The 16,646-nt window shown below is 38.2% G+C and overlaps 4 protein-coding genes across 5 annotated transcripts; 2 read left to right on the forward strand and 2 right to left on the reverse strand.

Moving 5' to 3' along the window:
• Nucleotides 1–1,310: 1,310 nt before the first annotated feature.
• LOC104749777 (shaggy-related protein kinase zeta) lies at nt 1,311–8,192 on the forward strand. 2 transcript variants are annotated; one of them, XM_010471475.3, is made up of 12 exons: nt 1,311–4,606; nt 5,583–5,675; nt 5,857–5,916; nt 6,003–6,275; nt 6,364–6,438; nt 6,517–6,573; nt 6,805–6,945; nt 7,026–7,076; nt 7,186–7,281; nt 7,409–7,492; nt 7,624–7,725; nt 7,815–8,192. In XM_010471475.3, exons 1-12 carry the CDS (start codon nt 4,499–4,501, stop codon nt 7,908–7,910), a joined length of 1,236 nt encoding a protein of 411 aa, XP_010469777.1. In that variant the 5' UTR covers nt 1,311–4,498; the 3' UTR covers nt 7,911–8,192. The 2 variants fall into 2 exon arrangements, with proteins under 2 accessions (XP_010469777.1, XP_087347370.1); XM_087491244.1 differs by having other exon boundaries at nt 4,414–4,606; nt 5,570–5,675.
• Nucleotides 8,193–8,377: 185 nt separating this feature from the next.
• On the reverse strand, nt 8,378–12,042 carry LOC104749778 (aspartate aminotransferase, mitochondrial). Its single transcript, XM_010471476.3, has 10 exons — nt 11,086–12,042; nt 10,778–10,863; nt 10,251–10,457; nt 10,044–10,149; nt 9,851–9,955; nt 9,592–9,764; nt 9,243–9,402; nt 8,936–9,031; nt 8,740–8,834; nt 8,378–8,645 (listed from the first exon to the last, which is right to left on the reverse strand). The coding sequence occupies exons 1-10, from the start codon at nt 11,281–11,283 to the stop codon at nt 8,573–8,575; spliced, it is 1,299 nt and encodes a 432-aa protein (XP_010469778.1). The 5' UTR covers nt 11,284–12,042; the 3' UTR covers nt 8,378–8,572.
• A 148-nt stretch (nt 12,043–12,190) lies between these two features.
• Nucleotides 12,191–13,406, forward strand: LOC104749779 (uncharacterized). The gene is made up of 2 exons (XM_010471477.3): nt 12,191–13,084; nt 13,183–13,406. Exon 1 carries the CDS (start codon nt 12,315–12,317, stop codon nt 13,068–13,070), a length of 756 nt encoding a protein of 251 aa, XP_010469779.1. The 5' UTR covers nt 12,191–12,314; the 3' UTR covers nt 13,071–13,084; nt 13,183–13,406.
• Nucleotides 13,407–13,512: 106 nt separating this feature from the next.
• Nucleotides 13,513–16,467, reverse strand: LOC104749780 (ATP-dependent zinc metalloprotease FTSH 2, chloroplastic). Its single transcript, XM_010471478.2, has 5 exons — nt 16,305–16,467; nt 14,825–16,006; nt 14,427–14,740; nt 14,107–14,347; nt 13,513–14,006 (listed from the first exon to the last, which is right to left on the reverse strand). Exons 2-5 carry the CDS (start codon nt 16,004–16,006, stop codon nt 13,635–13,637), a joined length of 2,109 nt encoding a protein of 702 aa, XP_010469780.1. The 5' UTR covers nt 16,305–16,467; the 3' UTR covers nt 13,513–13,634.
• Nucleotides 16,468–16,646: the final 179 nt, after the last annotated feature.

The following is a 16,646-nucleotide window of genomic DNA, read 5'->3' on the forward strand; positions in this document are numbered from 1 at the left end:
TGTAGCACCAGCAGTCACTTCCAAAAATGCATGGGATGCATTGGAGTCAGAATTTCAAGGAACTCTGCAAGTTCGATTGATAAAACTTCAATCGTTAAGAAGAGAGCATGAAAATGGATGAAGGTGAAAACATCAAAGTTTTCACAAGAAAGTTAATTGATTTCCCAAATCAATTAAAGGTTAATGGAGAAGAGAAGATTGACTACCAAATCGTCCAAAATTCTCATATCTCTCCCTCAAAGATTTGACAGTATTCTCGTATTGATGGAGCAAACGAAAGATCTAACGTCGTTGTTGGTGACAAAGTTGATAGAATAGTTGAAAGCATATGAGCAGCGTGTATCAATTCGAGAAGAATGATCAACTGAATGAGCGTTCTAAGGAGAATACAAATCTGAAGTCAAGCGTCAAAAAAATGCTGAGAAGTGGTGTGGCGTTTGCAAACGTAACAATCACAGATTGTTAGATGAAGAAGAACAACAAAGGTGTTCTTTCGCAACAAGTGGCTAACAGTGAGAGAAAATGTTTCCTGTGTAACAAATCGGGACATTTAGCAAAAATTGCAAACTAAGAAGAACTGAGGGAGCGGATCTAAGTCTAGTAGAGACAGATGATGAGGATCACATGCTGTTCAGTATGGTTGAAGAAGAAGTATCATCAAAAATAAAAGATGAGACATGGTTAGTTGACAGCGGATGCACTAACCATATGACCAAGGAAGTTAAATACTTCATCACTCTTGATTAGAGTATAAAGGTGTCGATCAAAGTGGGGAATGGTCAATATGTAATGACGGCAGGGAAAGGAAATATCTAAATGATGACAAGTCAAGGAGGAAGATCAACAAAGAGGTGTTTCTAGTGGCCGGTTTAGCGAGAAATCTATTGAGTTTCTCAAATGATATCAAAAGGATACAAAGTCTTATTTGAAGACAAGAGATGTCTCATCAACAATCCTCAAGGGAGAAGGATATTGAACATTGAGATGAAGCATAAGAGTTTTCCATTTAAATGGAATAACTCAGACGCAAGTGCCTTACTTGCAAGGGAAGGAGAAGGTTGTTTAAACATATCAGATGATGAAGAGTTCGACATTAATGCAAGAGGAAGCTTGGAGTGAAACAGAAACTCAATTAAGAGGGACTGTTAGAATATAATTGAGTTTCTTAGTAATGTTTCAGTTTAATTGATTTCATACATTAAATGACATGTCTTTTACATGTGTGAAGAGTTACAACTCCTAGTTTGTGTTGTTTCATGTTGTGTCTTTTCTCAATCTATATATAGACATTGTCATTGTCTGTAAACCACATTCATTGACATCATAACATAAACATAGAAACTTAGATAGAAAACATCCGAAAACAAAAGATAACCACAAAACCGGAAAAAGCAAATCCAAAGTTGCAAAAGCAAATTAAAAAAAAAGAGAGACGTTAATATTACATGAAACGGGATGATGCTGAGACACCTCTTTAATGATCTTCTCTCCTTGGCTTGTCATCATTTGGATATTTCTTTTCCCTGCCGTCATTACACATTGACCATTCTCCACTCTGATCGGCGCCTTTATACTCTGATCAAGAGTGATGAAGTATTTAACTTCCTTGGTCATATGGTTAGTGCATCCCCTGTCAACTAACCATGTCTCATCTTTTACTTTTGATGATACTCCTTCTTCAACCATACTGAACAACATGTGATCCTCATCATCTGTCTCTTTTAGACTTAGATCCGCTCCCTCGATTCTTTTTAGTTTGCAATTTTTGACTAAATATCCCGGTTTGTTAAACACAAAACATTTTCTCTCACTGTTAGCCACTTGTTGCAAAAGAACACCTTTGGTGTTCTTCTTCATACAACAATCACTCTCATTGTGATTGTTACGTTTGCAAACGCCACACCACTTCTTGGCATTCTTTTGACGCTTGACTTCAGATTTGTTTTCTCCATAGAACGCTCTTTCCGTTGATCGTTCTTCTCGAATTAATACATGCTGCTCGTGTGCTTTCAACGTTCCTACTTCCTATCAAGTATGTCACTGGCAACAACGTTACATCCTTCGTTTGCTCCATCACAACGACAATACTGTCAAATCTTTGAGGGGGAGATATGAGAATTTTTTGGACAATTTTGTAGTCAGTCTTCTCTTCTCAATTAACCCTTAATTGATTTCCCAAATAAATTAACCTTCCTGTGAAAACTTTGATGTTTTCACCTTCATTCATTTTCTGATTTTTATACTCTCTTCTCAACGATTGAAGTTTTATCAATCGAGCTTGCAAAGTTCCTTGAAATTCTGACTCCAATGCATCCCATGCATCCTTGGAAGTGACTGCTGTTGCTACACGAGGGAATATGGAGTCCGTCACCATCGTTTGCCGAAGTTGCAGTGCCATCATGTCCTTCATTGATGTTTCCTTCCACTAATTTATCAGTCGCACCACTTCAGGTGTCTCTTCGGGTTGCGTCGGTTTGTTAGGAACACCTTCTTCCAGCACTGCCCAAAACGGAAAAAAAAAATTCTCAAACTTAACCAAAATATAACACAAGAAAGTATAATGCTAATCTTTTTGAGTGACGGCCGAACTGGTGGCTTCGGTTTAGCTTGGGGGGATGTTGTCGGTTGCAGCCACCTTTATCCATGGCCGTATTAGTTTGCTTCTATGACCTCTATCACAAAAGATAAGAAGAAACACACAACATACGCTGGACTGGAGCTATAACTAATTGCATTTTTAATGAAAAGTTTATCATAAAATCATGTTATATTTAGCTAAAATCCTCTATGGAATAGATTAATATCTTCACCTACTTCTCTGAAGTTTTAACTGTAATTGAATCCAATTGAAAGTAGGATGATAGTAATCTCAAAATATTCACTTGGAAACAAGTGTGCGACTATTCTATGAAACTTTAATAAATGTCTAAAATAGAATACATTCTATGAAACTTTAATAAACGTCTAAAATAAAATATGACTTTACTTAAAAGAGGTTCCATGAATAGTAGTAAGAGATTTGACCAATGAATGAATAATAAATAATAAAAAACAGAAATTAATACTATTAAAAATTTGTATTAATAGTACAGATAGATAGGCATAGACGCGGTTCTCTAAAAACAACCACGGGAAAAAACCTACTTCTCTCTCAAAAACCTAATAGCCGCCTCAAAAGTTCAGATCTAATCGCTCTGTTAACGGTGGCCGCCGTCCTTATGACGGTGGCCCCATGTTTGTTTAGGTTTCAATAATTTCTTATTTGTTCTCTTTTGCTTTGGTTCTGTCCACAACAAAGTTTTGATTTCGAATCCAGATCTAGAAATAAATCTTGTTTTCAGTTTCATTTCTTTGCTTCAGATGGAGTTGATTTGGTTGGTCTGTTCATCTATCAATCAAATCAATTCTCTTGAGGTGGTGCAATGGAATTAGGTTCGGTCCAATCTCCATCTATCTCTGTTTAGGTGATTCTGGTTTTGCTTTCGTTGGTTCAGTTTCGGTGTGAAGTCATCCCGTTTTGGAAAACAGAAAAGGTTATCATTCCTCTATGAAGAAGATGTTCTCGAGGCCCTTTCATTTCGCCCAATAGATGAAGTTTCTTTCCTCCCCGCTTATTAAATAAAGTTTTTCAACCGGGACATTTCAACAGTTGTAGTCTCGTGTCTTCGCCTGGTTTGGTTGAAGCACTTCAAGAGGTACTGGGTTGAGTTTCAATTGAAGATGTAGCGGTCTAGAAGGGGTGGTAATTTCAATCCATGGTTGGTGCTTCTCTTCATCTTGGTTCTACAAGTCCTTTGCTAATCTGTTTGGCTGCATCTTTATCCTTTCCAAGCGTCGTTGTCTTCCTGTTCTTGGAGTCCATTCCAAGCTTCAAAGAACTGATTTTCAGAGTTGAATCTTTATTAGCTTTGCAGTGTTGGGTTTGGTATTGTATTAGAAGTTGTTTGTTTACAAGTTTCCCTTATCTTTTGGGGTTTTAGTGTGTAAAACTCCAGTTTTTATCAATGAAGAAGAATCCTTTAGAGAAAAAAAAAAGTACACATAGATAAACATATTAAAGAGCGAAGTTTTTGAAATTGTGTTGGAAACTCCAAACAACATTTAATCAACAAGAGAAAAAGTAGGTGTTACCAAAACTAATAAAACATGTTATCATCATCAGGCACTATATTGTTTTATTATCTGATTGTGTAAACATGTTGACATTAACATCCAAAAATTAGTTGCATTAAGGGGGTTATGGATTCACCAGGTTCACTAATCACTTCACTTAATTAATTAGTACAGTACTACTTTAATTAACAACAACAGATAAGCGTTCTCTTTGGTTCGTCTTACACACGCGCTGAACTCGAGCGTGGGTTCTCGTTTGATCTTTGAAACGATTTCTCAAGTTTAGACACAACACAAACCACAGGTGAGAGAGAAAAAAGAACGAATAGTCTTTTACTCTTTGAGTGTGGGGGAGAGAGAGAGAGAAGAAAGCTGTAAAAAGCACATGACTTCAATACCATTGGGGCCTCAGCCTCCGTCTCTAGCTTCACAGCCACCGCATCTTCACGGCGGAGATGCTTTGAAACGTCGTCCCGATATGGATTCAGACAAGGTTTGGTTTTTTTTTTTCTTTTTCTTTCTTTCAACTTCACGTTTGAGTGTGTATCTCTCTTTCTCTCTATGTTTGATCCTTTACGTTTGGTGTTTCGTAAAGAATGCGTTTTTAATTTTTCGATTTGTGGGTTTTCTAGATCTCGGCTAGATCTAGCAGCTTAGATGTGTTAGTGAATCGATCTGTGTTCTTTTTTTATTCAGCGTTCCTCTCACCATAGAGCTCATCGAAGAAGATTGTTCGTTTTTTGACTTCTTAGTAGCTAGTTATACTTTTCTTCAGCTTAAATTTTCTAGTGAAGATTTGATTTCTTGAGCTATTTTTGATTACTAGTAGTGATAAACCTTTGAACCCTAATTAAGAAATAAAGGTTAAAGAAACAGTAAAATTTCTTGTCTCTGAGTTAATTTAAGAGCAAGACGACGATGTAAATCTCTTACTATTTTGTTTTGCTCTCTCATGTTATGAAAGATTCGTCAGCTTGCTTTATTTGGCTTCACAAAAGTACTTGTGGATCTTTGAGTCTTTTTAGTTTTCTGACAGGTTTTGGAGTATTAGTGTACTTACTTGTATGATTCTTGGCCCATTCTTTCTGTCTCTCTTCTTTTTTTTTTGCAATCTGTATTTGATTCTGAACTCTTTTGTTTTGTTTTGTGTTCTTTTGCTTTGTTTCTTCACCTGACAGTGTTTTTGTTCCATGGTGTCTATGATTGTGTCTTTTGATTTTGTACAATTTTTTTTATATGTCCAGGAAATAGTTGACATTCCTAATGTTGCTTTACCTTTGAACCCCCACTTACCATTTACTTATCTTTAACCACTAGTATGCATATCTTCTCTTGATATCAACTTAGCCTCTGGTTTATAGGAACATGCAACATCGTTCAGATTTACATTTTTGTTACTACTTTCCTTAATTATTTGTGGACAAGGGTAGTTTAATGCTGGTAATAATATGTTCAGGTTTTGATTGCAGGATATGTCTGCTGCTGTCATAGAAGGAAATTATGCTGTTACTGGTCATATCATTTCAACTACAATTGGAGGCAAAAATGGTGAACCTAAACAGGTTTGATTCTGTTGTTTGTTAAATCTTTTAAATGGAAGGTTACCTTATCTAAGGGTTTAGATTAATCATTTATTATGTTGTTTTTCCCATATATAACTTCAACAAATGAATTTATGATTTTGACTTGTTTATGATTCATTTAATCCAACTTGAAGTAGTTTTTTACTTCTGGGCTTTACAGGTGATTAGTTACATGGCCGAGCGGGTTGTTGGAACAGGATCATTCGGAATTGTATTCCAGGTACCGTTGTGCTTGTCACTTAAGCCTCTCGGTAGGCAATGGTTTTTTCTGTCCTTTCTAATCAGATTGTTAACTTACCATTCTAGGCAAAATGCTTGGAAACTGGAGAATCGGTAGCTATTAAGAAGGTTTTGCAAGATCGCCGCTATAAAAACCGAGAGTTGCAATTAATGCGACTAATCGACCATCCAAATGTGGTTTCCTTGAAGCACTGTTTCTTCTCTACAACGAGTAGAGATGAGCTTTTCCTCAATCTCGTTATGGAGTATGTACCTGAAACGTTGTACCGAGTATTGAAGCACTATACTAATTCAAACCAGAGGATGCCTATTTTCTATGTCAAGCTTTACACTTACCAAGTATGCATTGTTATCTACTGTTTCCCCTAACAAATATACTTACTCTGTTGTGTTTATGCTGAAACGGGTTGAATAATATGTTGTGAAGATCTTCAGAGGCTTGGCTTATATCCATACTGCACCTGGTGTCTGTCACCGAGATGTGAAACCACAAAATCTTTTGGTACGTTGATCTACGGTGTGTTTTTTTTTTGGATAAACTTGACTATATTGTAATTTAGTTTTCTGGTGTGTTCCACAGGTTGACCCTCTCACTCATCAGTGTAAGCTTTGTGATTTTGGAAGTGCTAAAGTATTGGTAAGAGGTTTATAACTTTATTTATGCCTCTTTTAATATTCATCTTTTTTATGTGTCTGTACATGCAGTAGTTAAAACCTCCATTTAAGTGAATGTTATGAAAATAATTTACAAACGTATTGGATGCAGCGGTCTACAGCGGTCTATGGTCCACATGTTCTGTACCGTGAAAACTCCATCACAGATTTCTCTGTTGTCCTGACATTTGCAACATTTGGCTATTTATATTAGGTGAAAGGTGAAGCAAACATATCATACATCTGCTCCCGGTATTACCGAGCCCCAGAACTCATCTTTGGGGCCACAGAGTATACATCATCCATAGATATATGGTCTGCTGGTTGTGTTCTGGCAGAGCTCCTTCTTGGCCAGGTTAGTGTATCTATCTTCTATATATCTAAGAGAACTAAAGCAATCTTCTGTAATCATTTTGATGCTATTTATTTTCACAGCCGTTATTTCCAGGAGAAAACTCGGTGGACCAGCTAGTGGAGATCATAAAGGTGAAGCCTCTTTTTATTACATCATACCTTGCCGTCAAGTCATGCCTGGTATATAAACTTGCTATAATCTAATAGATTTGTCTTAATATGTGCTACTGCGTTGGTATAGGTTCTTGGTACTCCAACTCGAGAAGAAATCCGATGCATGAACCCAAACTACACAGACTTCAGATTCCCACAAATCAAAGCTCACCCCTGGCATAAGGTATATATCTATAAGCATGGCACTTTCTAACTTCTTTCTGATCATACAATTGCTTAACTCGCTACTTAAACAATATTCACAAAAAAATATACTAAACAGAATACACATACTGCTTTGTAACCTTCAGGTTTTCCACAAGCGGATGCCTCCAGAAGCCATTGACCTCGCATCTCGGCTTCTTCAATACTCACCCAGTCTACGTTGCACTGCGGTTAGTATTTCTAAACTAACAAGTACTCTTGATTGTTAGACTGGTTTCTCTATGGCTTCTTTGGACCCCTATTGTTCAATGAGGCTGCGAGATCTTGTTTTAATTGACATATGTTTGTTTGCTGTCTGAAGCTCGAAGCATGTGCGCATCCATTTTTCAATGAACTCCGCGAGCCAAATGCTCGTCTTCCAAATGGCCGACCTCTACCACCTTTGTTCAACTTCAAACAAGAGGTATGTGTTAACTGTAAACCGCTACAAAATCAAACTTCGCCTAGAACCAAACATTCAGTTACTTAATCTGTTACCTCTCTATCTCTCAGTTGGCTGGGGCTTCGCCGGAACTTATCAACAGGCTAATACCAGAGCATGTGAGGCGACAGATGAATGGAGGCTTTCCGTTTCAAGCTGGTCCCTAGAAAATGACCTCGTGACTGAGATGCTTTTGGAGAGCAAACTGCTTTATGGAAAGGAGGAGGGGGAAATTTTACTTCTTTCTGATTAACTAAGTCTCAGCTTGTGAGAAGAGATGATGTCTCCTCCTTTAGACGTGGCCAATTCAGCTTTTTGAGAAATCAAGAGGTGATGATTGTGTCTATTATATTCTTTTTGTTCACTGACTTGTAGAGATACTTTTTCTCGTGTATCAGTATTTGTATATGTTTTTGTCCGTAAAGAAAAGAAACAAATCCGGTCCCAAAGATCTGCAAGACAAAGAACCGAAATGATGGAATGAAATCATGATAATCTAAAGTTAAAGCCTACAACAGAGCAGTCTCTAACTCATATAATAGACAAAGTTGCAAAAATAGCATAGACGTGTTTCATAAGACAGATCTTAAAATCATAAACAGTGAAAGGAAACAAGTAACAAAAAAAAAGCAAATGAGAAGAAAACAATCTGAATTTTGTATATTCAAGAATCCATGGTTCAGGCCTTTTTTTATTGCCCAGCTAACAGTTTATGAATGGACTTATGGGTAAACTTTTCAGTTCCCACGAAAACAATCGAAGACTTCCTGTTTTATTGACTCTTCAAACAAAATTTTTATGTTTTGGCTGAAACATGCAAGTAAATGACTTAAGAAGACTTGGTGACTTCATGTATAGCATTTGCAAGGTATCCTACATTTCCTGTCGTAACACCAGCCATACTGCAACCAAAACATCAAGATCCTCAATGATTTAGAAATAGATTGCATTGACATTGCATGTTGATGTTAGAAAAATGGGGGAATTTGGATGTACCTGATACGGCCGTTACGGGTCATATAGATGTGATATTCGCTTGTTAAGCGGTCAACCTGTTCTGGTGTTAGACCACTGTAGCAGAACATGCCAATCTGTATCCCCACAAAGATAGGATTATGTGATTGTGTGAGTGAAAGGTGAGAAATGACAACGAGTTCAAATTTCAAAAGAAACACAGTTTATTTGTAATTACCTGCTTGGTAACGTGCTCCCATGATAAAGGCGATCCTAACTTCTCAAGGCTTTCTCTTAAAGTAGTCCTCATGCCGATGATCCGATCAGCCATGACCTGTTATGATACAGATAATACATATGGCTTATCAGATTTTAATTTCATAGTTCATTTTTAAACACAAAAGAGTGAACATGGATATAAGGTAACGAATGAAAGAATTAGCATTTTTTTCATAATGTGTGCACATGAAACATGGAAAATGGGATAAATTGCATAAAGAAGGAAGCTACGTAGTTAAGGAGGTAACAATATGATGGAATGGTACCTTAACTTCCTTTAGCCACAGACTCTTTAACTCCGGGTCTTCAAGAATGGTTGAGACCAGTTGAGCACCATGTAAAGGTGGGTTGCTGTACATTGGTCTAGCTAGCTGCTGCAATTGACTTTTCACAGACACGGCTTGTTTTGCATCTTCGCAAAGCACGCTGCAGCAGAAGACAATTTCGTCATGTTCATATTCAGTTCTACCTCATCACTAAATGAACCTCTATGGACTTTACAATTTGATGACGCATACATTCGAAACTTAAAGTGCTGAAATATATTTCTAATTTCCATATTTTTCCTGGTTGTAAGAAGAAGAATTGGTGTTATTTGCTGAGAAAAATGAATACCTGAGACATCCCACCCTCTGGCCGTAGAGTCCCATGTTTTTTGCATAAGACTGAGAAATTCCAATATGATGACCATCTTCAAGAAAGATCCTGATGGACTTGGCATCTCTCGCTGGATCTCCACTAGCAAAACCTTGGTAGGCCATATCGAAGAATGCAAAATGACTTTTAGCCTGAAACGAGAACTCACTGTTAGTTTGCAGCGGACTGATCAGGGAGAAGAAAAGTCATTATAAACAATTGATAAGTTATCTATCACCTTGAATAGCTGTGATATCTCTCTCCATTGTTCTTCTGTAGGGTCTACTCCAGTAGGATTATGAGCACACGCATGAAGAAGGAAGAACGAGCCATCCGGAGCATTCTATATAAAAAAGGCTTAACAGAATTAGGATATGATTGACAAGAACATGAAGAAAAGTTGCTTGTTGAAGAAGACGTTCTTTGCCAACCTTCACATCATCCATCAATGCTGAGAAATCCAAGCCCTTGGTTTCTGGATGATAGTAATGATATGTCTTTTGAGGGACTTCTGCATCTCTCCAGATATTGTGGTGGCTGTTGATAGAAGAAAACATAAGCTATGCTATTTTGGGGAAGCAATAGAAACCTTGGCCAAACTTACAGGAAATGATAAAATTAAACTGTATAAAACTCACTTGGACCAGGTTGGTACAGGGATGTAGATCTGAGAACCAGGACAAAAACGTTTCTGGAAGTCTGCAAACAGCCGGCAGGCTCCAGTGCCAGAAAGAGTCTGAATTGCAGCTATCCTTTTATCTTTAATAAATTCACTATCATCCCCGTAGGCAAGCTTCAATGTTAGGTCCACCATTTTGGCACTTCCTCCCATAGGAAGGTACTCCCTTTAGTCGATTAAGACAATAGAGACAGATCAGATCAGTCTAGTGAAATAAGAGAAATAAGATAACTGATGACGTTGATCTTTCTGAGTTCTTACTATGAGGCATGCATATGAAGAAGTATCACATATTTTTAATACGCCAAAAACGATGATACAGAATTAGGATTTGAGTTCACCCTCCACTAGATAGTTTTCACAAGCATGCGATATAAACAAGTGCCCAACATATCACCACAAGCACTTATCAAGAAACCATGAGCACATTTACATATATTGCCTTAAAGTTAGCTCATTTAGGGAGGAGAAAAGAGAAAGTCTTACATGAAGGTGCTCCCAGCGAGCCTTCGCTCAGCTTCTCTGACACAATCCAAGACAACAGGCTTGCCATTATCATCACGATACGCTCCCTAAATGATTTAAGCAAATTTAACACATATTAGCTTCATCAACCAAAAAAGTAAAGCCAGCATACAAAGACTCCTCGATCATCTTAAAAGGATCAAAAACACCAAACCAAATCTCAATTCCTGTTTTGTCCACAAGACCTCAATTTTGATAACATCCTCCAAAAGAAAAAAGAAGAAACAAAATCCGTAAGTAACAGGGGAAAACAGAACAGAGAGACTCACCACACCAACATTAACTTTGTCAGGACTAGGATCAGCGAGAAAAGCTTCGGTAACTCCGAGGATCGGATCTTTAGGAGCAGGCTCAACGCTCTTCCACCATGACGACATAGATCTCAAACCACCACCGAAATCGCCTGAGATCGGAGTCATTGCTCGACGTGAAGCTGCTGCGTTTCGGATCATCATCGCCATAGCCATAACTCTTTGTCTCCCCTATCTTCTAACGTCAGACACAGAGAAAAGAATCGTCGACGGGTTTTATATATATATATATAGAGAGAGAGAGAGAGAGAGCGTAGGAGAAGCAGCGACTCGTTCGAAGTTTGGGAGATGAGACAAATGAGCGATGCAAGTTGCTTAGAAAATAGTCTTGGACTGTGTGTTGTTGTGTGAGAGATAAGGTTTTTATTTATTAATAAATTTAAAGGGTAATAAAATAAATAATTGAAAAGGTAATAAATATTTTAATCAAAATAAAATAAAAAGGTAATAAATGTTTGCTTGGCTCTATGTGTCTTCTTTATTCCTATGTCAGATTGGTTTGCTCTTTTTTCAATCTTTCCGACACCTGAAAATCTACAAAACAACACCATCTAATTGTATTTATTTTAGAATCTAACATGTTATGGTAAATCAGTATATGTATATTTTTGACTTTTTTTTTAATTAACATTTAACAACAATATATTAAATGATTGGACAATATATAAACATTCTTTACTATTCACTATTCAGTATTCACCAACAAAAAACTAAAAATATAAAGGTAAAGAAAAAAGTTGATTTTAAAATAATAGAAACTTAGATTTTAGAATTATGATTTTCATCCTTGATTTGTTTACATTCTTTTGATAAAATATTAAAATATCATCTTTAAATTTGGTAAAGCAAAAATTTTATTTGTTTCTATTAAGAGATAAAATAGTTAGAGCATCGGTGTATGTTTGTAGCCGTTATAAAATAAACGATCGTATTAATTCAACTGATTAAATCCACTCTCTTGAAACCTCGGAATAATATTAATTTAACGTTTTCAACAAAAAGTGAAAGGTTACGGGCCAGCCAAATGGGCCTATAAGATCAAGGGGTTTCTAACTTTTTTCCTAGTGCGGTATAAAGTTAATGCGCAGTAAACAACTTGAGTTATTATCTTCCCTTTCAGCTGTTTTTGCTTTTCTCCATTTACACACAGCTTAACCGAGGGAGGTTTGTGGAGAAAGAAGATTTCAATGGCGGAGGATAACACTGACGGCAAAAAGAAGAAGACTACTGCTTCGATTCCAGCTAACTACATCAGCATCCTACAGCTACAGGAGCGTTGGATCAATGAGAAAGAGAAGAAGCGTAAGGAAGAAGAAGAGACACGATGGAAACAACAACAATTGGAGGAAGAAGATCTGAAGAAAGCAGAGGAGGAGGATAAGCGTTTGGATCGAAGCAATCAAGGAAGAAAAAAGAAATCTACGAGCGGCGGAGGAGCAAGATTTGTCGAGAAGGAGATACCGGAAGTCACGGCGGAGGTTGGGAGCGGTGGAGGTGAATATACGGCGGAGATGTTACCGAAGAAGGATAGGGGATTTAGGAGGAAACGGTCTAATAGTAAGAAGAAGAACACACATCAAGATGTGGCTTTGGTAGATGATGTTGTTGTTGTCGATTCTGGTGGTTGTGGTTCAATCGCGACGGAGAATGTTACACCGGCGAAAGATGTGATTCGAGTTTACAGGAAGAAAAGTGAAAAAGCAGCGACGGCCGTAGAAACCCAATTTGAGGATCTCTCTATCAAAAGAGATGAAACCACCAAAACTCTCAAGGCACAAACCAAACCGAGTAACCGTAATCGGGCAAAGCAAGGGATTGATTTGGCGTATCAGCGTTTTAAAAAGCCTATAGGAGCTGCTTCTGCTTCAACAATGGTATGGGTGAAGAAAGAGAGAGCTAGTGATGATGGAATTGCAAGTGGCCTGAAGCCATTAAATGCGTAACGTTTGCTTTCAAGGTTTTGATTAAATGTTGCTTCTTCTTTTGTGTTTTTATATATTTACTAATTTGGAATTTTTGAGCATTGATTTTTGTGGGTTTACTCTGTGGTTTCAGGTTAGCTCCTGGAAGTTGAACAAAGCGTGACAGTATCAATTTGGTAATATTCTTTGATGTTGTTGGTTGATCAAGCAGAGAGAGCTCATGGTGTACAAATTTTATGTCTTTTGTAAAGCGTTTAGGGGCTCTTAAAGTTTGAGGTAATAATTGTATCCAAAATGTACAGAAGTATGAATTACCAGACCGATTTGGTGTTATTAAAGCTTCAAATTACTTTTTCATTCTCTCTTATAATATTGCAAAATCTTGACAGCAAATTCTTTAAAGAAATTTCTTAAAATTTGAATAATCAAGAACACATTAATTAATAACACACACAGACACACCTTTGGTGGATATACCATTTACTTGTTACTAAGTTTTTGAGATAGTATCACATGTCTGTAGTTCAAGTTTGGCAGATAAAATTTACAGAAAAATTAAGTAATACAAGTATACAAATCCATTACTCAGACGGAAGCTGGTGTTGGCGCTGTTGTTGTTGTTGTTGTTGGAGTTGTTGTTGTTGAGGAGGGAACCCTGTTTTCCGGTGGGATCTCGGTAAACTCAGAGAGGATTGCCCTGAACTCGTCACCGCCAATGGTTTCTTTCTCCAGAAGCACTTCGACAAGCTTATCCATTGCTTCACGGTTGTTCTTTATGTGGCTTAGAGCTATCTCATATGCACTGTCTGATAGTTTCTTCACCGCAGAGTCAATGTCTTCTGCAAGCTTCTCAGACATGGAGTTTCTTGCCATCATCCTCATGATAACATCACTTTGAGCAGATGAATCCATCAACGACCATGGTCCAATATCAGACATTCCAAATGTTGTAACCATCTACAAAGTTCAACAGTCTCAAGCTCTCAATATCATCAACTAGTAAAATATCAAACTTATTAAAAGCCCCGTGAATGAGAGATGTGAAGGTTGTGCGTACCTGTCTAGCCAAACCGGTGATCTGTTGCAAGTCACCAACTGCGCCAGTGGTCACCTCGGAATCACCGAAGATGACTTCTTCAGCTGCTCTACCACCGAGTCCACCAACAATTCTTGCAAAGAGTTGTTGCTTGGAGATGAGTGTCGGGTCATCTGATGGAATGAACCATGTCAGACCTCTCGCTTGGCCTCTTGGTATCAACGTTACCTTTTGCACCGCATCATGTCCTGGAGTCAATGTTCTGCAAAAGGACAAAGTTTATAACTTCAAAGTAAGTTCTTGATAGTAATAGACAGGCTTTTGATCTGATTCTCACTTACCCACACACTGCATGACCAACTTCATGGTAAGCAACCAAGCTTTTGCTCTTCCCATCCGTCATCACTGTTCCTTCCATGCCAGCAACGATTCTATCAATGGAGTCATCAATCTCTTTAGATGATATTGATGTCCGCGCTCGCCTTCCCGCCAATATAGCAGCCTCATTCAAGAGGTTAGCGAGATCTGCTCCACTAAATCCGGGTGTTCTCATTGCTATTATTTCAAGTGAGACATCATTGTCAAACTTCTTATTACCGGCATGAACCTTGAGAATATCTGTTCTTCCCTTAACGTCTGGAACATCAACACTTACCTGCATCAGAAACTTATAAGTAAGCACCACCAAGGAGTAATATAGGATTACAAAAAATACCAATGTGTATTAATCAGATAGTACCTGTCTATCAAACCGTCCTGGCCTCAACAAAGCAGAATCAAGAATGTCAGCTCTATTGGTTGCAGCAACAACGATAACACCAGTGTTACCTTCAAAACCATCCATCTCAGTTAGGAGCTGATTGAGGGTCTGTTCTCTTTCATCATTACCTCCACCAATTCCAGTTCCTCTTTGCCTACCGACAGCATCTATTTCATCAACAAAGACAATGCAAGGAGCGTTCTCCTTGGCTTTCTTGAAAAGATCACGGACTCTTGAGGCACCAACACCGACAAACATCTCAACAAACTCAGAACCAGAGATGGAGAAGAAAGGCACACCAGCTTCACCAGCAATGGCTTTTGCCAAAAGGGTTTTCCCGGTACCAGGAGGACCAATAAGGAGAACACCTTTCGGGATCTTGGCACCAACCGCAGTGAACCTCTCGGGTTTCTTCAGAAACTCCACCACTTCCATGAAATCTTGCTTTGCTTCATCAACTCCAGCAACATCATCAAAAGTCACACCAGTGTTTGGCTCCATTTGGAACTTCGCTTTGGACTGACCAAACTGAAGAGGGTTACCAGGACCACCAGGTCCACCCATTCCACCACCAGAACGTCTCGAAAGAAGGAACAACCCACCAATCAAAAGCAACGGGAAAGCAAGATTACCGATCAAGTTGAACAACACGGAACCTTGGTCTTCCTGCGCATTATGAGCTGCAAAATCAATATTCTTGGCCCTAAGCTTCTGGAGAAGCTCCTGACTTAACCCCGGTAGCTGAACACGTACACGCTCAACACGGTTACCCAACTCAGGAGAAACAGCTTCCACAATAGCTATTGTCCCATTCTCATACAAATCCACTTTATTCACCCTATCCTTATCCAAATACTCAAGAAACCTAGAATAAGACATCCGAGACGAGGAAACCGCTTGTTCTTCTGCATTTGCTTTGCCACTTCCAACCAAACCAACTCCAGCATTCCCTAACAGGATTTTCAGAAAATCTCTCCTTCCTTCATGTTTCTTCGAATCCAAAGAAGCCTTCACAACGTTAAACCTAGACGTCCTAATCACTGAAGAATACGATGAGGAAAGCCCAATCTGTCTGCTGGAGAAGTTTTTACTTAGCCTCTGTTTGGTTGCTGTGTGCAGTGTCAATCCATTTCCCACAAGACAAGTAGATGAAGCTGCCATCTGAAACCCATCACAGAGAAAACAAAAGTAATTAGATTTATAGCAAAATCAGACTGAACATGCAATTCAAAATCTTAGAAATAGAAGAACCTATTCCTCAGATATACGACTAACCCATAAATCTATCATACTTCTGGGTTCTTACTTCACTGAATTTTCTAGAATTAGGGAATCAAGGGACTAAACTAGCACAAAAGCGACGTAATCAGAGTTTGTTGAACAAAACCTAGTCAGAGTCATGCAAACGACCGAGATTATACACAGAATCTAACAAAAGAGAATAAGTAGAATAAAGAACCTGTATCGATTACAGATGAGAGTTGTTGAACAAGGAGAATCTCGTCTCGAGCTCTGTAGATATGGAGGATAGAGAGAGAGGAGGGGAGAAGAGTGAAAAGGACTTGGAAGATTTTTTTTTTGAAGGGAACAGATGTGGTTCGTGAATAACTTACGTGTCCTTCCTATAGTGGTTTATTTAGTTAAACCGAATCTAACCAAAACTGGTATCCAAACCAAATTAAATTAAAATTGGTTTACTTAACCAGTATCAATCGTCACTAGCCGCCGCTTATCAGATTAGAGAATTGGAATAAAGTATGGTTTAGGTTGGTTTAACATAATGTTAGTCCCGGTTAAGCTT

Source organism: Camelina sativa, chromosome 16 (genome assembly GCF_030686135.1).
Source record: "Camelina sativa cultivar CO46 ecotype springtype chromosome 16, ASM3068613v1".
Classification (NCBI taxonomy): domain Eukaryota; kingdom Viridiplantae; phylum Streptophyta; class Magnoliopsida; order Brassicales; family Brassicaceae; genus Camelina; species Camelina sativa.